The 16,020-nt window shown below is 35.6% G+C and overlaps 1 protein-coding gene across 1 annotated transcript in view; it reads left to right on the top strand.

Annotated features, from left to right (window-relative positions):
• The window catches only part of LOC121986868 (TATA-binding protein-associated factor BTAF1), a 29,879-nt gene that overhangs the window by 8,419 nt on the left and 5,440 nt on the right, over positions 1-16,020 (top strand). Inside the window, exons 4-21 of the mRNA XM_042540799.1 lie at positions 647-752; positions 831-1,437; positions 1,540-1,672; positions 1,770-1,838; positions 2,065-2,276; positions 2,536-2,776; positions 2,966-3,139; positions 3,246-3,644; positions 3,791-4,231; positions 4,347-4,466; positions 4,531-5,001; positions 6,634-7,172; positions 10,415-10,904; positions 11,010-11,078; positions 12,592-12,696; positions 12,783-13,007; positions 13,081-13,344; positions 13,427-13,476. Coding sequence (XP_042396733.1) covers positions 647-752; positions 831-1,437; positions 1,540-1,672; positions 1,770-1,838; positions 2,065-2,276; positions 2,536-2,776; positions 2,966-3,139; positions 3,246-3,644; positions 3,791-4,231; positions 4,347-4,466; positions 4,531-5,001; positions 6,634-7,172; positions 10,415-10,904; positions 11,010-11,078; positions 12,592-12,696; positions 12,783-13,007; positions 13,081-13,344; positions 13,427-13,476 — 4,715 coding nt within the window. The remainder of the gene's footprint in view (positions 1-646; positions 753-830; positions 1,438-1,539; positions 1,673-1,769; positions 1,839-2,064; positions 2,277-2,535; positions 2,777-2,965; positions 3,140-3,245; positions 3,645-3,790; positions 4,232-4,346; positions 4,467-4,530; positions 5,002-6,633; positions 7,173-10,414; positions 10,905-11,009; positions 11,079-12,591; positions 12,697-12,782; positions 13,008-13,080; positions 13,345-13,426; positions 13,477-16,020) is intronic.

Genomic DNA, 16,020 nt, shown 5'->3' with positions numbered 1-16,020 from the left:
CATTTAAGATGATATAGACATGTACTTAGGGACCAATAAATGTCCAAATTAGGCAATATGAGTCCATGATAGATATGCACATTAATTGAGGAAGAGGGGAACTAAAGATTGATAAAATTCATTTAAATATATTGAGAATATAGTAGGGATCGAGCCTAACGGCATAGGAGGATCCATATAGTTGATTTCACTTAGTGGGATAAGAGCTTGGTTGTTATAGTATTAAATTGAAGCTATTTATCTATATTTATAATTTTAGCATTTTGCATATCATGTCATGAATATTCTGTGTGTGTAGGAGTGTACTGAATCAGCGTTTTGCAGTATAAGCTAGAGATACAATGCATTTTTATCACATCAATTATTCATAAACTTGAAAAGGAGAATATCAGGCGCTCTTTCTTAGCCATGTTTTAATGTATTCATTTCTTTGATTAGGCATGTTGCATTAGCTGCTTAGCTCCTGGCTCTCACATCTACTTTCTAATTTGTGCCTGCTTAAAATTGCTTGTATGGTCAACTTGTAAAAAAAGCTATATTGAGTTTAATATTTTTGATTGCTTGGGCATCTAGGAAAAACTGTTGGAGCATGCATGCTTGTATGGTAGCATCTGTAAGCCACATCCTTTTGTTTCTTTATATGCAGGATTCAAATGATACTTTCGATGAAGATAACCTTGATCGTGGTCAGGGTGGGAGCTGGCCATTTCGCAGCTATGTGGATCAGCTTGTTCATGATATATTTGATCCTAGTTAGTTATCCGTTATCTAATTTGAGTTCTCTTTAATTAATTATATTAATTTATTTTAACTCAGTCTATTGATGACAGTTTGGGAAGTTCGTCATGGAGCAATGATGGCTCTTAGAGAAATTTTAACCCATCAAGGTTCATGTGCTGGAGTCTACCACCCTAATCAGAGATCTGAATATTCCTTGCTGGTTGGTTTTGATGAGAAAACTTCTATAGGCTCAACAAGAAGTATAGGGGAAATTGATCTGAATATGCAATACAGTGCCAATGAATTTGAACCAGAGTTAAAGAGACACAAAGCTGGTGGTGAATTTGTTTCATTGCATGATACAGTTGGGTTCACAGGCAAGCATATGGAAGATAGCACTTGCACGAGCATAGAAGGTTATCCACTGGAGACAACTTCTACATCTGTCACCTATAAGGTTGATATTGATCATGTCAAGGTTGAACCAGATCTTTTCATTGATGATTTCAGCTCAAAGTTGAAAGGGGAGAATGTGGAATCTGATAAATTATCTTTTGAGAGCTGTGCATCCTTGTCAAAAATGAGTTTTCCAGCAAATCTTCCTGAAACTTCCGAAGTAGCAAAGTTGATAAAGCTTGCTAGACATTCGTGGGCTAAGAATTGGGAGTTCTTGCAAGACTGTGCCATCCGTTTCCTGTGTGTGCTTTCTTTGGACCGGTTAGTGATGAATTCTTTGTTCCGCATAGCCTTTTTTTTACTTGCGTCAAAAAATTTCCTTATTTCATCAGTGATTATTGTGTCTTAATCTTTGTTTTGTAGCTTTGGCGATTATGTTTCGGATCAGGTTGTTTCTCCTGTTCGTGAAACTTGTTCTCAAGCCCTTGGTGCTGTGCTTAAGTACATGCAACCTTCTCTAGTTGTTGACACTCTGAAAATTTTACTCAAAATGCAGGTATGCTTTTCTTCAAGATAACTTCTAAGATATGAAGGAAACTCAACCCATGTGAAAGAATTTTTGACTCTTATCACCTATCTTTTTTGCTTTTCAGTGCAGGCAGGAATGGGAAGTTCGGCATGGAAGCCTTTTAGGGATAAAATATTTAGTAGCTGTTCGCCCAGTACGACCTTCAGAACTATTTTTTCACTATTCTTAAAGTACTGGAAACAGATAGTTATTAGTCTGTTTCTTTTAGTCAAATCTATAATTGAGTGAAATAGTTATTTTTGGTAGATAAAGAAATCATGCTTTTGGCTTGAAAGGGACATTAATTCATGGTATTTGCTAGCTATTTAATTTGTAGCTAGATATGTATTGTTTCCCACATTTGTTATTTCCTGTTTCAGGAAATGGTTGCCGGTTTGCTTGATTATGTTCTGCCTGCCTGTAAGGCTGGGCTTCAGGATCCAGATGATGATGTTAGAGCTGTTGCCGCTGAAGCCTTGATACCAACTGCTGCAGCAATTGCATCACTTGATGACCAAGTCCTACATTCAATTGTAATGCTTCTATGGGATATTTTGTTAGACTTGGATGACCTCAGTCCATCTACAAGCAGGTTTGCTTTTCCATTATCCTTCCCTTTTTTGCATTATTTTGCTACTGAAATGAGATTGCTATGTATTAAATTTGACAAGTCATTTTATGCATCTGATGAGTATATTTGATGGGTATTTGTTCACTCTGAGTACAGGTGAGAAGTTTAAGTTGTTTTTTGCTGTTTTAAATTTTTATATTCCCTAGTTATGCTACCTATCAGTCTTTAGTTCACTTAACTGTATCTTGAATTTATTTACTTATGATTGCTCTTGTTGTAGTGTGATGAATTTGTTGGCAGAGATATACTCTCAGCCTGAGATGGTTCCAAAAATGATGGAGAAATTGAGTATGGTAGGGAAGCAGGAAATTGATCTCAATGAAGTATCTCTTGAAGAGCAGGGAGAAGATATTAACAAAAGTAAGGAAAATCCTTATATGTTGTCTACTCTAACACCCCGGTTATGGCCATTTATGAGACACACCATAACTTCAGTTCGCCATTCAGCCATCCGCACTTTGGTAAATATTCTGTAGACAGTCCCAAGTTGCTTTTCAGTTTTGCTTTTTTATTGTAGATTATCATACTTTCTTAATAATCATTTTCCTCTCTGATTATAATATAGTGTTCTATTTATATGCTTCATGATTTTCCTGTTGCAGTAAATGTTTTTTTTACTTCAGCTTGTTCAAGCATCTAAATTTGTGCAGGAGCGTCTTCTTGAAGTCAGTTTCACGAGAAGTTCTTCCATGTCTGTAGCTGCCAGGTTTTGGCCTACTTCAATATTAAGTGATGCATTGAGGATAGTGTACCAGAATATGCTTTTGGAGTCAAATGATGAAATTCTTTGCTCGTCAGAGAGAGTGTGGAGGCTCCTGCTGCAGGTTATTTTACCTATGTAAATGCGCCTTAGATTATTTTTGATGTCAACTAACAAACTAAATATTTTTTCCAAAATGAATTTGTTATATTGATGTTTTTGCATTTCAGTGTCCAGAGAAGGATTTGGAAGTGGCTGGAGGGTTGTACTTTTCTTCTTGGATTGAGATTGCAACCACTCCCTATGGTTCTGCTTTGGATACTACAAAAATGTTTTGGCCAGTTGCCCTCCCTCGCAAAAGCCATTTTAGAGCTGCTGCTAAAATGAGAGCTGTAATGCTGGAAGGGTCTGCAAAAGAAAATGCTTTGCAAGATAAAAGTTTTGACCTTTCTGCCAGCATCCCTATGATAATTATAGGTGCAGATAGTGAGAAATCAGTGATCCATACACGTGTTACTACTGCAACAGCCTTGGGTGTGTTTGCATCCAAGTTGCCTGAGACTTCTCTGCAAGTTGTTGTTGATTCATTATGGAAAGACATTTCCTCTTCCTCTGGAGTTCAACGACAGGTAAGCATCAACTGGTTAGTAAGTGTTTATGTTTTTTTTTTTCCTTTTTTTTTTAATTTTTAATTTCTTATAGTGACCTCTTGTCTGGTTCAACTGATAAGTGATCCCTGACACTTGCTTTTACTGAAACATTGTTTTTGTTTCAGGTGGCTTCAATGGTTATTGTTGCTTGGTTTAAGGAGCTTAAAAGAAGGGGTGCTGTTGTAAATCAGGGATTCTTAGTTGGGCTTTTGGACCATGTGAAACAATGGCTATTAGATCTGTTATCATGTTCTGATCCATCTTTTCCAACTAAAGGTTCAGTTGATTCTTACGCTGAACTTTCAAGGACTTACTCAAAAATGCGCAATGAAGCCAATCACCTGTTGTTTTCAGCTCAGTCTGCTGGCATAGACAAGGACTACATATCGAACATCAAGTTCGAATGGAAATCACTAACTGTTGATGAAGCAATTAATTTTGCTTCAAGCCTTACTCTGCCTGCTGAATCAAGTCTTCTTGAAAATTTAGAAAAACATTTGTTGGATGATATGGAATCTGCAAAACGACAACTTGTGTCTACTTCAGGTTACTTGAAATGTGTTCAGGTACTTGTAACATTTTTCTTTTTCCATTTTTTTCTTCCTTTTATTTATTCTCTGATCACATTTTTTTTGTGCTCTTTTTATTATTGTTTTTATACCATGAATTGTATGCTTGCAGAACAACTTGCATGTCACTGTGACGGCTTTAGTTGCTGCTGCAGTGGTCTGGATGTCACAGTTACCATCCAGACTCAATCCAATTATTTTGCCTTTAATGGCAGCTGTTAAGAGAGAACAGGTACATTCTTTATGTCATAAACAGAATATATGATATTCTCTACTTATCCAAAATTCCTATGTAGGAGGAATTACTACAAGAAAAAGCTGCAGAAGCACTTGCTGAGCTGATTTTTCAATGTATTGGTAGAAAACCGAGCCCCAATGATAAATTAATCAAAAACCTTTGCAGCTTGACATGTTTAGATACATCTGAGACACCCCAAGCTGCTGTGATAAATTCAGTTGAGGTTATTGAAGATCAATACTTATTATCCTTTGGTAAGGTAACTAAGGTTGACAAATCGAAAATTCAAATGGCTTCTTCTGGAGAAGACAAGTCTAAAGTAGAGGGCTTCCTAAGCAGGCGCGGGTCTGAAATGGCACTAAAGCATTTATGTGAAAAATTTGGATCGTCATTGTTTGACAAACTCCCTAAGATGTGGGATTGCCTTACTGAGGTTCTGAAACCTATAGCTCAAGATGATGAGCAGATTCTTCATATGGCAAACCCTTGTATGGATAATGATCCACAGGCATTGATAAACAATATTCAGGTTTCAAACTTGTTTTTTATTTACATTTGCTATGAAATCAATGTTTGTTTCACTATATGCTAAAGCTTGCCATTGATGCATGAGTCACATGATGCAACCACTGCAATGAAGCTTTGAGAATTAGAATTTATGAAGCATGAAATTTAGTATTGAATGTGAACTAATTGAATCTAGAACTAATATTTTAAGTTGTTAGCTACTGAAAATCTAAGAGAATGATGCAATGTGTAAGCAAACTGAGGAAATAATACTTGTATTATGTTGGAAAGATGAAATTAGAAATCTATTCAAGTTCAACCAGAAACTTGATTTTAATTAGGTTGTGGCCAAATGCTTCTTTTTTGATGTTTTCAGAGATTTATGCGCTTCCTCAAAATTTGTGAGTGATCTTGTGTTTAATTTTTGTTATATAGCTATAATAGGCATTCAAAATTTATTTATATAGTTATTTAAATTTTGACTTATGCCGACCCCATCGGATAAGGCTTGGTTGTTGTATTTAAATTTTGACTTAATTTGATCCTTATCATGGTTTCCTGTTAGTTAATTAGCTTTGAAATGTGGTACCTAATTTCCCTCTGTTCTTTTCCATTTTCACTGTTAGAGCTTAGTGTCTGAATAGCTTTGATTAGGTAATGGTTGGCTCTTATATATTTATATCCTAATATTTTTTTGAGGTTTTTCTCTGTAGATTGGCTACCTAAGTTTGATATATATTGATGTAATTTAACTATAATTTTAATGAATTTTATTAGATACTGGTTGGCCTTATTTTGATTCTAAAGCTAGCTTATCAATTGATAGCTACGAAATTGGGTTACAACCTCATCTTATTTTGATTGTAAAGGTAGCTTATGGATTGTTGGTTATGGTAGTGGGCTGAAAGCTCTGCAGGTCTGTTAACTTCATGGTCAGATTGCCAAATAACCTTAGTTCACTAAATTTCTTTTACCAAATAAGCTCAGCTCTCTCTCTCTCTCTCTCTCTCACACACACACACACGCACACGTGCGCGCGCACACACGCACACGCGCGCGCGCACACACGCCCACACCCACACACTTTAAATTGTTTGCAGTCCAACCAACAATTCCATGACACTCGAGTTTGGCAGTCTTTATCCGGTCTGTTCATGTGTGGTCTGCATTCCTATAAAACAAGATAGTTCAATTTGTTTACAAAATATATAAAAATACAAAAAACATTTGAACAATAGGAAATCAGGTCAACTGGCATCCTCAATTTAGCCAGCTTGGGCTGGTTCATGAAACTTCTGTCTGATTCTTGGCCTTTTCTGCCCTTGAGGTTTAAACCATACCACACTGCATTAGGGGCTATTTCCTGGTTGAACCAGATAGACCTGTTTGGTCTTCACAGCTCAATTCTACCACTATGTTAAATAACCTAGATTTCTTGTAGCTTCTTTTGCTATGGTTATGGTTAGTTGTATTCCTTATGCTCTGGCTTAAAGTTTTTCACTGGATGAAAAGTAGCAGGTTCCCCTGAATGTTATTTGCAAAATGAAAAGGGAAATCACCTTATTTTTTGTTAATTTCGTACATGTTTTTATTCTTTTCAAATATGAGCTAAACATTTCCTGTTTAACTTGGTTATGTTTGTTTTTCTATGTAGTTGGTTCGATCTATTGCACCTGTGGTAAATGAGTCAATAAGACCTCAGTTGCTCACTATTCTTCCATGTGTTCTTGCATGTGTTCGCCACCATCACATGGCTGTAAGATTAGCTGCCTCACGATGCATAACCTCCATGGCCAAGGTGATGGAATCTAGTGTAATGGGAGCTGTTGTCGAGAATGTTGTCCCAATGTTATCAGATTCGACATCTGCACATGCAAGACAGGGAGCTGGAATGCTAGTGCATTTGCTTGTTCAGGGTCTGGGAGTGGAGTTGGTACCCTATGCTCCTTTGTTTGTGGTTCCACTTCTGCGGTGTATGGCTGACAGCAATCATGCTGTCAGACAGACTGTGACCCATAGCTTTGCTGCTCTTGTACCATTACTTCCATTAGCAAGAGGCGTCCCTTCACCTACAGGACTAAGTGAGACTTTATTAAGGAATACAGAAGACACACAGTTTTTAGAACAGCTTCTTGACAACTCTCATATTGAAGATTACAATATCCCATTTGATCTCAAAGTAGCATTAAGAAGGTTTGTATTTTTTTTTCCTTCTTTTGCGATTTATATACTACCAAGTTCTATAATATTATTATATGCATCACATTTTATGTTTTAATAAATTATGCCATATCGGTATTTGAGGATATGAAACTAGGTGACTTTTTATCCAATTATATAGAGTTTTGGTGAACTTTCAGCTAAGTCAATTGTATGGTCTCCCAGATGGAAATTTTTTTATTGAGTTATAATATTGTATCATCATTACTTTTTCACAAATGCAATTTATTCATTCCATGTGGAATTCCTAGTATGTTCAATTTTATTTTATAACACTTGGTAAGCATAGCAAACAAGGTTGAGAGTAGTGAAATAGTGTCTTATCTTTCAATATTTGCACTGCGTTGAGTAGAACATAATCTGTTTTCATAGTCAACAATTCATCTTAGAGATGTTCTATGGATGCCTCTTTTTGCCCATAATTTGTCCTTTCTTTATTTTGGGGGTTGTTATATGTTCATATCTTAGCATAATTTCAATTGATAATTTTCTATTAACATCTGCAACTAGCATACATACAAACAAGTGCTTTCTTTTCATATGTGTATGTACTTTGCAACATATGGCTTGCATAATTGCTAATGCTTTTGCTATTACTTTCTTTCGGGTGCACCATCATCTTGTTTAGGCCCATTTACTTGCTCTTGGATTTTATATCTGTCAGTTTGCTTGTCTTTTTCCTTTAAAAGCAATGCAATAGGTATCTTTCTTTTGAGCTTAGTGCAAAGTATCAAAGTCATTAAATTATTTTTTTTTTGGTCTTTCAATTTGCTTCCTAGATGCTATACCTTCGTGGGAATAACTTTCCTACTTGTAGGGTTTGAGAGCTTTTTGTAATGATGTTATAATGAATATCCAAGAGAAGCCAAACCTTAGAGGGATTCTGTAAAGACAATGTTTGTTAGCTTTGCACGAGCTAGGCCTAGTGAGAGGCAAGCTTTGCTCATTGTGTTTGAACTTTAATAAATAAAATGTAACAATATACAAATTAAACTAAATGCATAACTTTGAGGAGACACTGCCAGTACATGTAAAAAAAAGTGGTGTAAGAAACTCCAGAATGTGAGTATAAAATGCATGGTGTAAAAAAAGTTCATGATTGCATATTCTATAAAAAGATCCAAAGGGTTGTAATATTCATAATAATTATCATCTTTGGTATTTTGTCATCTGTAATTGTATATAAGATAATAGAGTAGAATACAGCACAATGGAGGCTAGAAACTTAAGAACGTGAGCATAAAATGAAAAGTATGTAAGGAGAAGTGCATGATTGCATATTTCATAAAAAGAATCCAAAGGCCAATATTCATCATGGTTATTATTATCATCAATATTGTAAATCAATTTCTAATTGTATATTAGATAATCATTACAGTTTGTCATAAGTAGTTCACATTAGATAATCATCTCAATTTCCATAAGTGGTTCAGGCTTTATAAATGTGGTGTAAGAAACTCAAGAACATGAGTATAGAATACTAAGTGGTGTTAGAAAGAAGTGTATGATTGTATATTTCATAAAAAGATCCAAAGGGTAATAATATTTATAATAATTGTCATCATTAACATTCTTGCTTATTTCTAATTGTATTTAAGATAATCATCAAAGTCAAGTACAACACAATGGAGGCTAGAAACTTACAGATGCGAGCATAAAATGCAAAATGTGTGAGAAAGATGTGCATGTTTGTGTATTTCATATAAAGAATCCAAAGGGCAATAATAATCACAGTTATTATTATCATCAATATTCTAATTCATTTCTAATCGTTTATTAGATAATCATCACAGTTCCCATAAGTGGCTCATGTTTTCAATTTGCATTATTCTTATTACTCATCACTTTAGTGATTTAAACACTTTTATTGCTTTTATTTGCGATATTTAAGTTCATAACATTTATATTCACGAAGTTATCGTCCCTGTTAATTAAAACATTAATCTTTTATCACAATCAGATCTTAATTTTCCTAAAGGAAGCTTCATCTTTTTCTCATGTTTTCCTCTTTTGCTCTCTAATTATTCCTCTCTATTTTATCTAAAAAAAACAAATCTCTTATAGAAAGACAAACAATCCCACCCACAATCTACTAGTAAAGAAATATATCTCATAAGATGGACAAATGATCTATAATCCACCTAGTAACAAAATACATCTCATATAGAAGAGTGAACTTCCTACAACCCAACCATTTAGCAAATACATCTTATATGGAAGGGTGAATGATACAATCCACCTAGTAAAGACATGCTCACATAATAGGTGAACGTTTTGCAATCCACCTAATAAGAAATGGCTGAAGTCCACATAACATGCAAATGGAACTGAGGTCCCTCTGTAGTTTGGAGCCGAAGCTCAACAATAAGTTTATCACCAAGTATTCTCTTATTTCAATATAAGTAGTTGTACATTAATTTCACCAGATTTCATGTAATCATGTTATCTCTATGAAAGTATCATGGTGTGCTTGCCATTTTTTAGTTACTCTAGTTAGATGATTTATTATTATTTTTTTCACTTGGAAAGGGTCAAAAATATTGAACAATTATATATAAATAGACTCTGAAAGATAAGTAATGACAGATAGAAAGAATAGCTTTTAAAAACAATTTCTTCTGTGTGCGTTACCCACATGTATAATGCTCACGTATGGAAAAATAATATCATCTGAAACAAGAAAGTAAATCAGTTTTTCAATTCTCGTGTTTAAACCCACAACATTTTTATCTATTTCTATTTTATAGTTAAGCAACACGTTGAATAATCTCCTTCTGAAAACTTCATCTTCACAATTTTTTGTATCATAAATGTCATATAATTAATCATGTACAAGATGTACTTATTAAACAAGTAAAAAACACCCACCTTGAATGAAGAAATCCACTTAATCATCAATCACCCCAAAACACCTTTATGCTTCTCTAACAACTAGATATGCACAAGATGTTAATGAGAACAGTTATTGGTTATGATTGAGCACTATGAGATAATTTTCACGTTATATGCATCTCAAGGATTATTTTTTTGAGGCCTCTGCATTGAAGAATAGGCAATGGTTATCAATTTTTGGATGATTAAAGTTGCATGATCTGTTAAAAAATGATGTGCATAATACTTTCAATTGATCTTTTGATTGGAAATTTACTGTATGTTGCATTACTTTAGTTTTGTTATATTTCTTTCCTTAGCTTGTACTTTGTGGTCAAAAACAGGTACCAGCAAGAAGGGATCAACTGGTTAGCTTTTCTGAAACGCTTCAAGCTTCATGGAATTCTATGTGATGACATGGGCCTTGGTAAAACACTTCAGGCATCAGCAATAGTGGCATCTGATATCGTGGAACAACGCGCCCACAACAGTTCCAAAGACCTTCTGTCTCTGATTATTTGCCCATCCACGCTAGTTGGTCATTGGGCATATGAAATAGAAAAATATATTGACAATTCCTTAATGGTTACCCTTCAGTATGTTGGTTCTAACCCAGAAAGGGCATTGCTTCGTGATCAATTTGAAAAGTGCAATGTGGTCATAACATCTTATGATATTGTTCGTAAGGATATTGATTTCTTGGGAAACCTTTCTTGGAACTATTGCATTTTAGATGAGGGCCATATTATCAAGAATTCAAAATCTAAAATAACAAGTGCTGTGAAACAGTTGAAAGCTGAGCACCGTCTTATTTTGAGTGGCACTCCTATTCAGGTAGCCCACTTAGCTAACTTCTGTTTTTAGTTTCTCTAGTTTTAGCAGAACATTAGCTTGTAACTGAAAATTTGCTCGGATTTCTGTATATTTTTTTGTCTGCAGAATAACGTCTTAGAACTTTGGTCTCTTTTTGACTTCTTAATGCCTGGATTTCTTGGGACAGAGAGACAGGTTTGTCAATGATCTTACTATGCAACCTCTTCATATTATGTTCCTTTTTGTATTTCTTTCTCTAATGATCTTACCTATAGAATATGGTGGTCAAATACATGACCATCACCTTCCAATTGGTTTTTGAAACACAACCTTATCAGCTAGTACAGAAATTGTGTATGTCTAGTTCATGCTATTTCATTATTTTGTCCTACATTTACATTATCTCACTCCTTATCTGATGGGATTGTTGTTGGCTTGTAACTTGGATAATGCGTTGGAATATATTAGTTTTCAATATACCAAATTTTTATTAAATGAACCAGTACTTCTTAGCCTACATATTGTCTTATCTATGTTTGTATCTTTGCTGATACTAAATTGTGATTATTGAGACAAAATACCATCGAACCTTGTGATTAAAAATCTGGATATACTAGTTACTGGCATGTATCATTCTAGGATGTGATTTCACTTGGCTACTCAAAACCCTGGAAATTGCCTCAATCTCACTTCTCCTTTCCTTGTCATTGATCCTAGTGGTAGTGCTAATTGTCAATGTTGTAGATATCGAAGAGGTCTCCCTGGTTGACATAGCATGAGCCTCCTTCCACCTGTTGACACTCAAGGAAGTGCCTCTTTCCTTTTGTTCCTTTAATCATCTCCATCAACATAGTTGACACTGTGTGAGCTTCTTTCCTTCAGCTGGTACTTAGGCAGTGGTCTCTTTCCTTCTGTACCTTCAATTCGTTCAACACCGAACAGTGAGACCAACTGAATGAGTAGCCGGCGCAAGACACCTCTCCTGCAAACAATGCCCTGCTCGTTCACATAAACATCTTGTGCAAGCCCTTCCCAACAAAGAAGGCTTCCTCTATCGTGATGTTGAGATTAAAAAAAACAAATAAAAGGATCTAGAGAGGTGTGGATAGAAGATTTGTTTGTTCAGTGGCAGTATGGAGTTGCACAATGTGCTGTGAGGTTGGTGGGTAGCTAACATGAAGGAAAATCAAGAAGAAGGCCCCTTCAACCTTCAACTCATTGAAGGCTTTAGGAAAGTCTTGCGGAAGAAGCATGGATTTAATATGGTTATGCCTCCAAATCAAACACGGCTTATCCAATGTTGATGAACACGAACCATGTAGAGGACACTACCTTTGTTACCAAGTTCAGAGGGATGAACTACAATATTCACAATTACATTGATAGGACTAACATAACATATGACATAATATATGTGAGATTTAATCTAGATATTCTAATATTCATATATAATTATTAACTCTTTACAAATATGACCATCGAGATCATAGTACTATTATTCACGTGGACTCACTATTTGTAGCAGTACAAGTGCAATAAATAATTAAATATACAGTGATGGAATAGTCGGAATGATTGCGAAGGGCTGTAGAACTTGCTATTTTTGTTTGCTATTTTATTGATTCTTCAAGGCTACTCTGAGAAGATGACATATTCTGTGCAAAAAGGAATTTACTTTCCTAGTCTCTAATCCTGAGATAATATACAGTTCCAGACTACTTATGGGAAACCATTGTCGGCTGCAAGAGATTCAAAATGTTCTGCTAAGGATGCTGAAGCTGGGGTTCTTGCCATGGAAGCTTTGCATAAGCAGGTCATAATAGGTTTTGGTTTAACTAAGATTAAGGATTCTCTCTGTATCTCTCTCAAATTGCCTTTTCTCATGTTTATTGACCACAGGTCATGCCGTTCCTCCTCCGTCGAACTAAGGATGAAGTCTTAAGTGATCTTCCTGAGAAGATTATTCAAGATAGATACTGTGACCTGAGTCCTGTTCAACTAAAATTGTATGAACATTTTTCTTTTTCAAGTGCCAAAAAGGAAATAACAAGCTTGGTTAAAGAATATGAGGCGAGCTCTGTAGGAGAATCTACTGCTTCAAAAGCAACTTCTCATGTCTTTCAGGTACAATTGTTGGACTGGAAAATGCTTGCGCTTCAAACTTTAATTTTCCCTGTTTAACAGTGTCTTAATACAGGCCATGCAATATCTACTAAAACTATGTAGTCACCCATTGCTTGTTATTGGTGAAAAGACACACGACTCCCTTGTCTCGCTTCTATCAGATGTTATTCCAGGCTGCACTGATCTTTACCGTGAGCTCCATGAACTTCGTCATTCTCCTAAATTCGTCGCTCTTCAAGAGATTCTTCAAGAATGTGGAATAGGTTTAGATCAATCAAGTTCTGATGATGCCTTAACTGTTGGCCAACATCGAGTATTAATTTTTGCTCAACGCAAGGTGCTCTCCCATTTCACAGGTTATTTTGAGTCTTCATCATATTTTATGTGACAGTTATCTTATCTCATTGTGAAACCTGCAGGCTGTCTTGGATATCATTGAGAAGGATCTTTTTAGGACCCATATGAAGAGGTGAGTTGTCTACTGACATATTTTGATTCACATAATATAGATGTTGTGAAATTCACTGCTATTGCAACCTACTATTTATCTGATGGCTACTCAATGACAAATTATTTCTGGCTCAAGAAAATAAGGGTGACCTGGCATGAGATATTCTTATTTGTGGGTCTGGAGCAGTATCATATAGAAAACCAACCCTATATATGATGGAATAAGAACTTTGTGGATCATACTACTGATTTTACTTAGGAGTTCAATTTTGTTTAAAATGTTACCAGTATCCTGGGCTAATCTGGTGCTCTGAAGTAACAACTGCAATCTATGCAGATGTGCAGTTAAAAAAATGCAATAAAATTACATCCCACAGATTAGATAACATGTGATTGCAAGAAGGCATATATAGTTGGGAGACGAGAAGATGGGTATTATCATCAATAGGGATTTGGATTGTTGGAGGTGTGCTGGTGAGAATATCAGCCTTGGGAAGACATTTAAATTGATCCATTTCAAGATACCAATAGAGAATTAGAGAAAATGAGTTGGGAGCTTCAAGCTTGGATAGCAGTTGCTTGTGTGAAGAAAGTTGTCAGGATGGGCAGAGAGAGGGAGGCGGAGATTTCACCAAACAGGGCACTAGACTCTGCTAATTGATATTAAATAGATCACTGTCAGTGCATATGAAGAGGAAGCTACCTCACAAGATAGGTGAATGATTAAATTCATTGTTTTTTCTAGAAGGTGGAGTTGTTCATCAGTCTGCTGTTGCCATTAGGTCGTGTTGGCACCATGATCGGTCTTCTGCAAGTGGAGGTGTGAAGAGGCAATCCATTAGAAGAAACCATCCTTCCCTGCTGCTCGACTCAGTCAGGCGTCTGCATGTGGAGAATTTGTAGAGGCAAAGGCATTATTGGAGAAATTACAGAGATGGTGCATGAATAGGTTGTCATTAGTTGGGTTCAAAATCTCCAGCTACATTGGAGTTACAGTTTTTGGCTGGAATTTCAGAATTGTACCAACTTTTTTATGTATGGTGCCAATGGCAACTAGAGGTGGATGGAGGAAGGAAATAAAAACGAAAAAGAAGAAAATAAAATAAGTATATACTTAAAGTTGGGCAGTGTGTTCCATTTGAAATGGTACACATTTGACATTAGTTTGTATGAACACAAGCTATTAAAAAAATAATAATATCATTTCAATTTATCTTGAACTGTACTGTAGCATGCTAAAGGATGTCGAGTGTCAGCATGATGCAATGTTTGCTAACATGATTGACACAAACATTACCTGTGCTGTGTCGTATTGAGTTTCAGAAATTTATTGGATGATATGTTTCAACTGTCACTTGGCACAATACGAGATTTCAATCATGGTCACTAGGTAGAACACCATTTTAACTAAATGCGTCCTTGATTGTAGGGATTCCTTGTTGTAATATGCCCTCATGAGCAGTGTGAGCACCGCAAGTGCAAAGATGAAGAGGTGTTATTGTAGGAATGTTGGTGAGCACATTAAAGTAGGATGAGGTGGTGATGACCACTCTGAGGCTGCTTTTGAGGATAGTCACATGGTTCCATGCTGAGGGATCTCCACAATCTGCAGTAGCAAATGTGGTTGCGGTTGACGAATGTCCAATTGTGTATGTGAGGTGATCATGGATTGTTGTAGGCTGAGGGCTCAAATATGTGATAAAGATCAATGTGTTCTCACACCCAAAGATTGATGAGACCTAGTTATCACGGGTCTTTTGATGTCATGTTACAAAGAAAATTAGGGTCTTGTATCCCTTAGGTAGTCTTCTTTACCTATGCGTATTATTTATCAATGTGAAATTATAAGTCCATATTATATTGCAAATAGATCCTTGAAGACACCAAAGTTGAGTTTTCTAATTAAGTGTCTATTATTGTAGTTTCTCTACATGTTTGGCTCTTGCCAGCCAGTCGAGTTCCTAACTTCCCATGGGATTCAAGTGTTACTTGTTAATAGTACAAATATATAGATGAGACCTTTCTAATAAATAAAGCTTTTGTATAGTTCACTCAATCCTCAATGTAATGTGAGATTAACAAATTCCATTTCATATTAGGTTTGATTATTTTGTCATCTTTATGGCCATTAAAAGTTCATGTATAGTTGAAAAAGAATCAGTACCATTTAGTTTGGACTGAAATTCTGAAAGATTGCTCCTCGATATTAAGCTAGCATGCCTCTTGTATAATTCCCATCTACATTACATTTGTCTTTTCTTTTTCTCTACAATTTTGCTAAAGTTTTTGATTGTAGCTAATCTTACAGTCCTCTGTATCTTTATCACAAAAAAAGTAAGTTCTTGTATCATTCTCTGTGGGTCATCTGGTGCCTTGCTTGCTGCTCAAATGTCAAACGTGAAACACAGTATGACACATGGAGTTGATTATGACGATCTTGAAGGCTTTGCCTAATAGGGTTGTAGTCATGAAGTTATGTGAAGCATAATGGATCCTAGATATTATATTTTATCCAAGTGTGAAATTTAGTCATTGTACAAGTTATCATTGGTGGGGCAATTAC

Source organism: Zingiber officinale, chromosome 5B, assembly GCF_018446385.1.
Source record: "Zingiber officinale cultivar Zhangliang chromosome 5B, Zo_v1.1, whole genome shotgun sequence".
NCBI classification, from domain to species: domain Eukaryota; kingdom Viridiplantae; phylum Streptophyta; class Magnoliopsida; order Zingiberales; family Zingiberaceae; genus Zingiber; species Zingiber officinale.
Note: the sequence above shows the minus strand (reverse complement) of the source record. Positions and strands in the feature narration are given on the sequence as shown.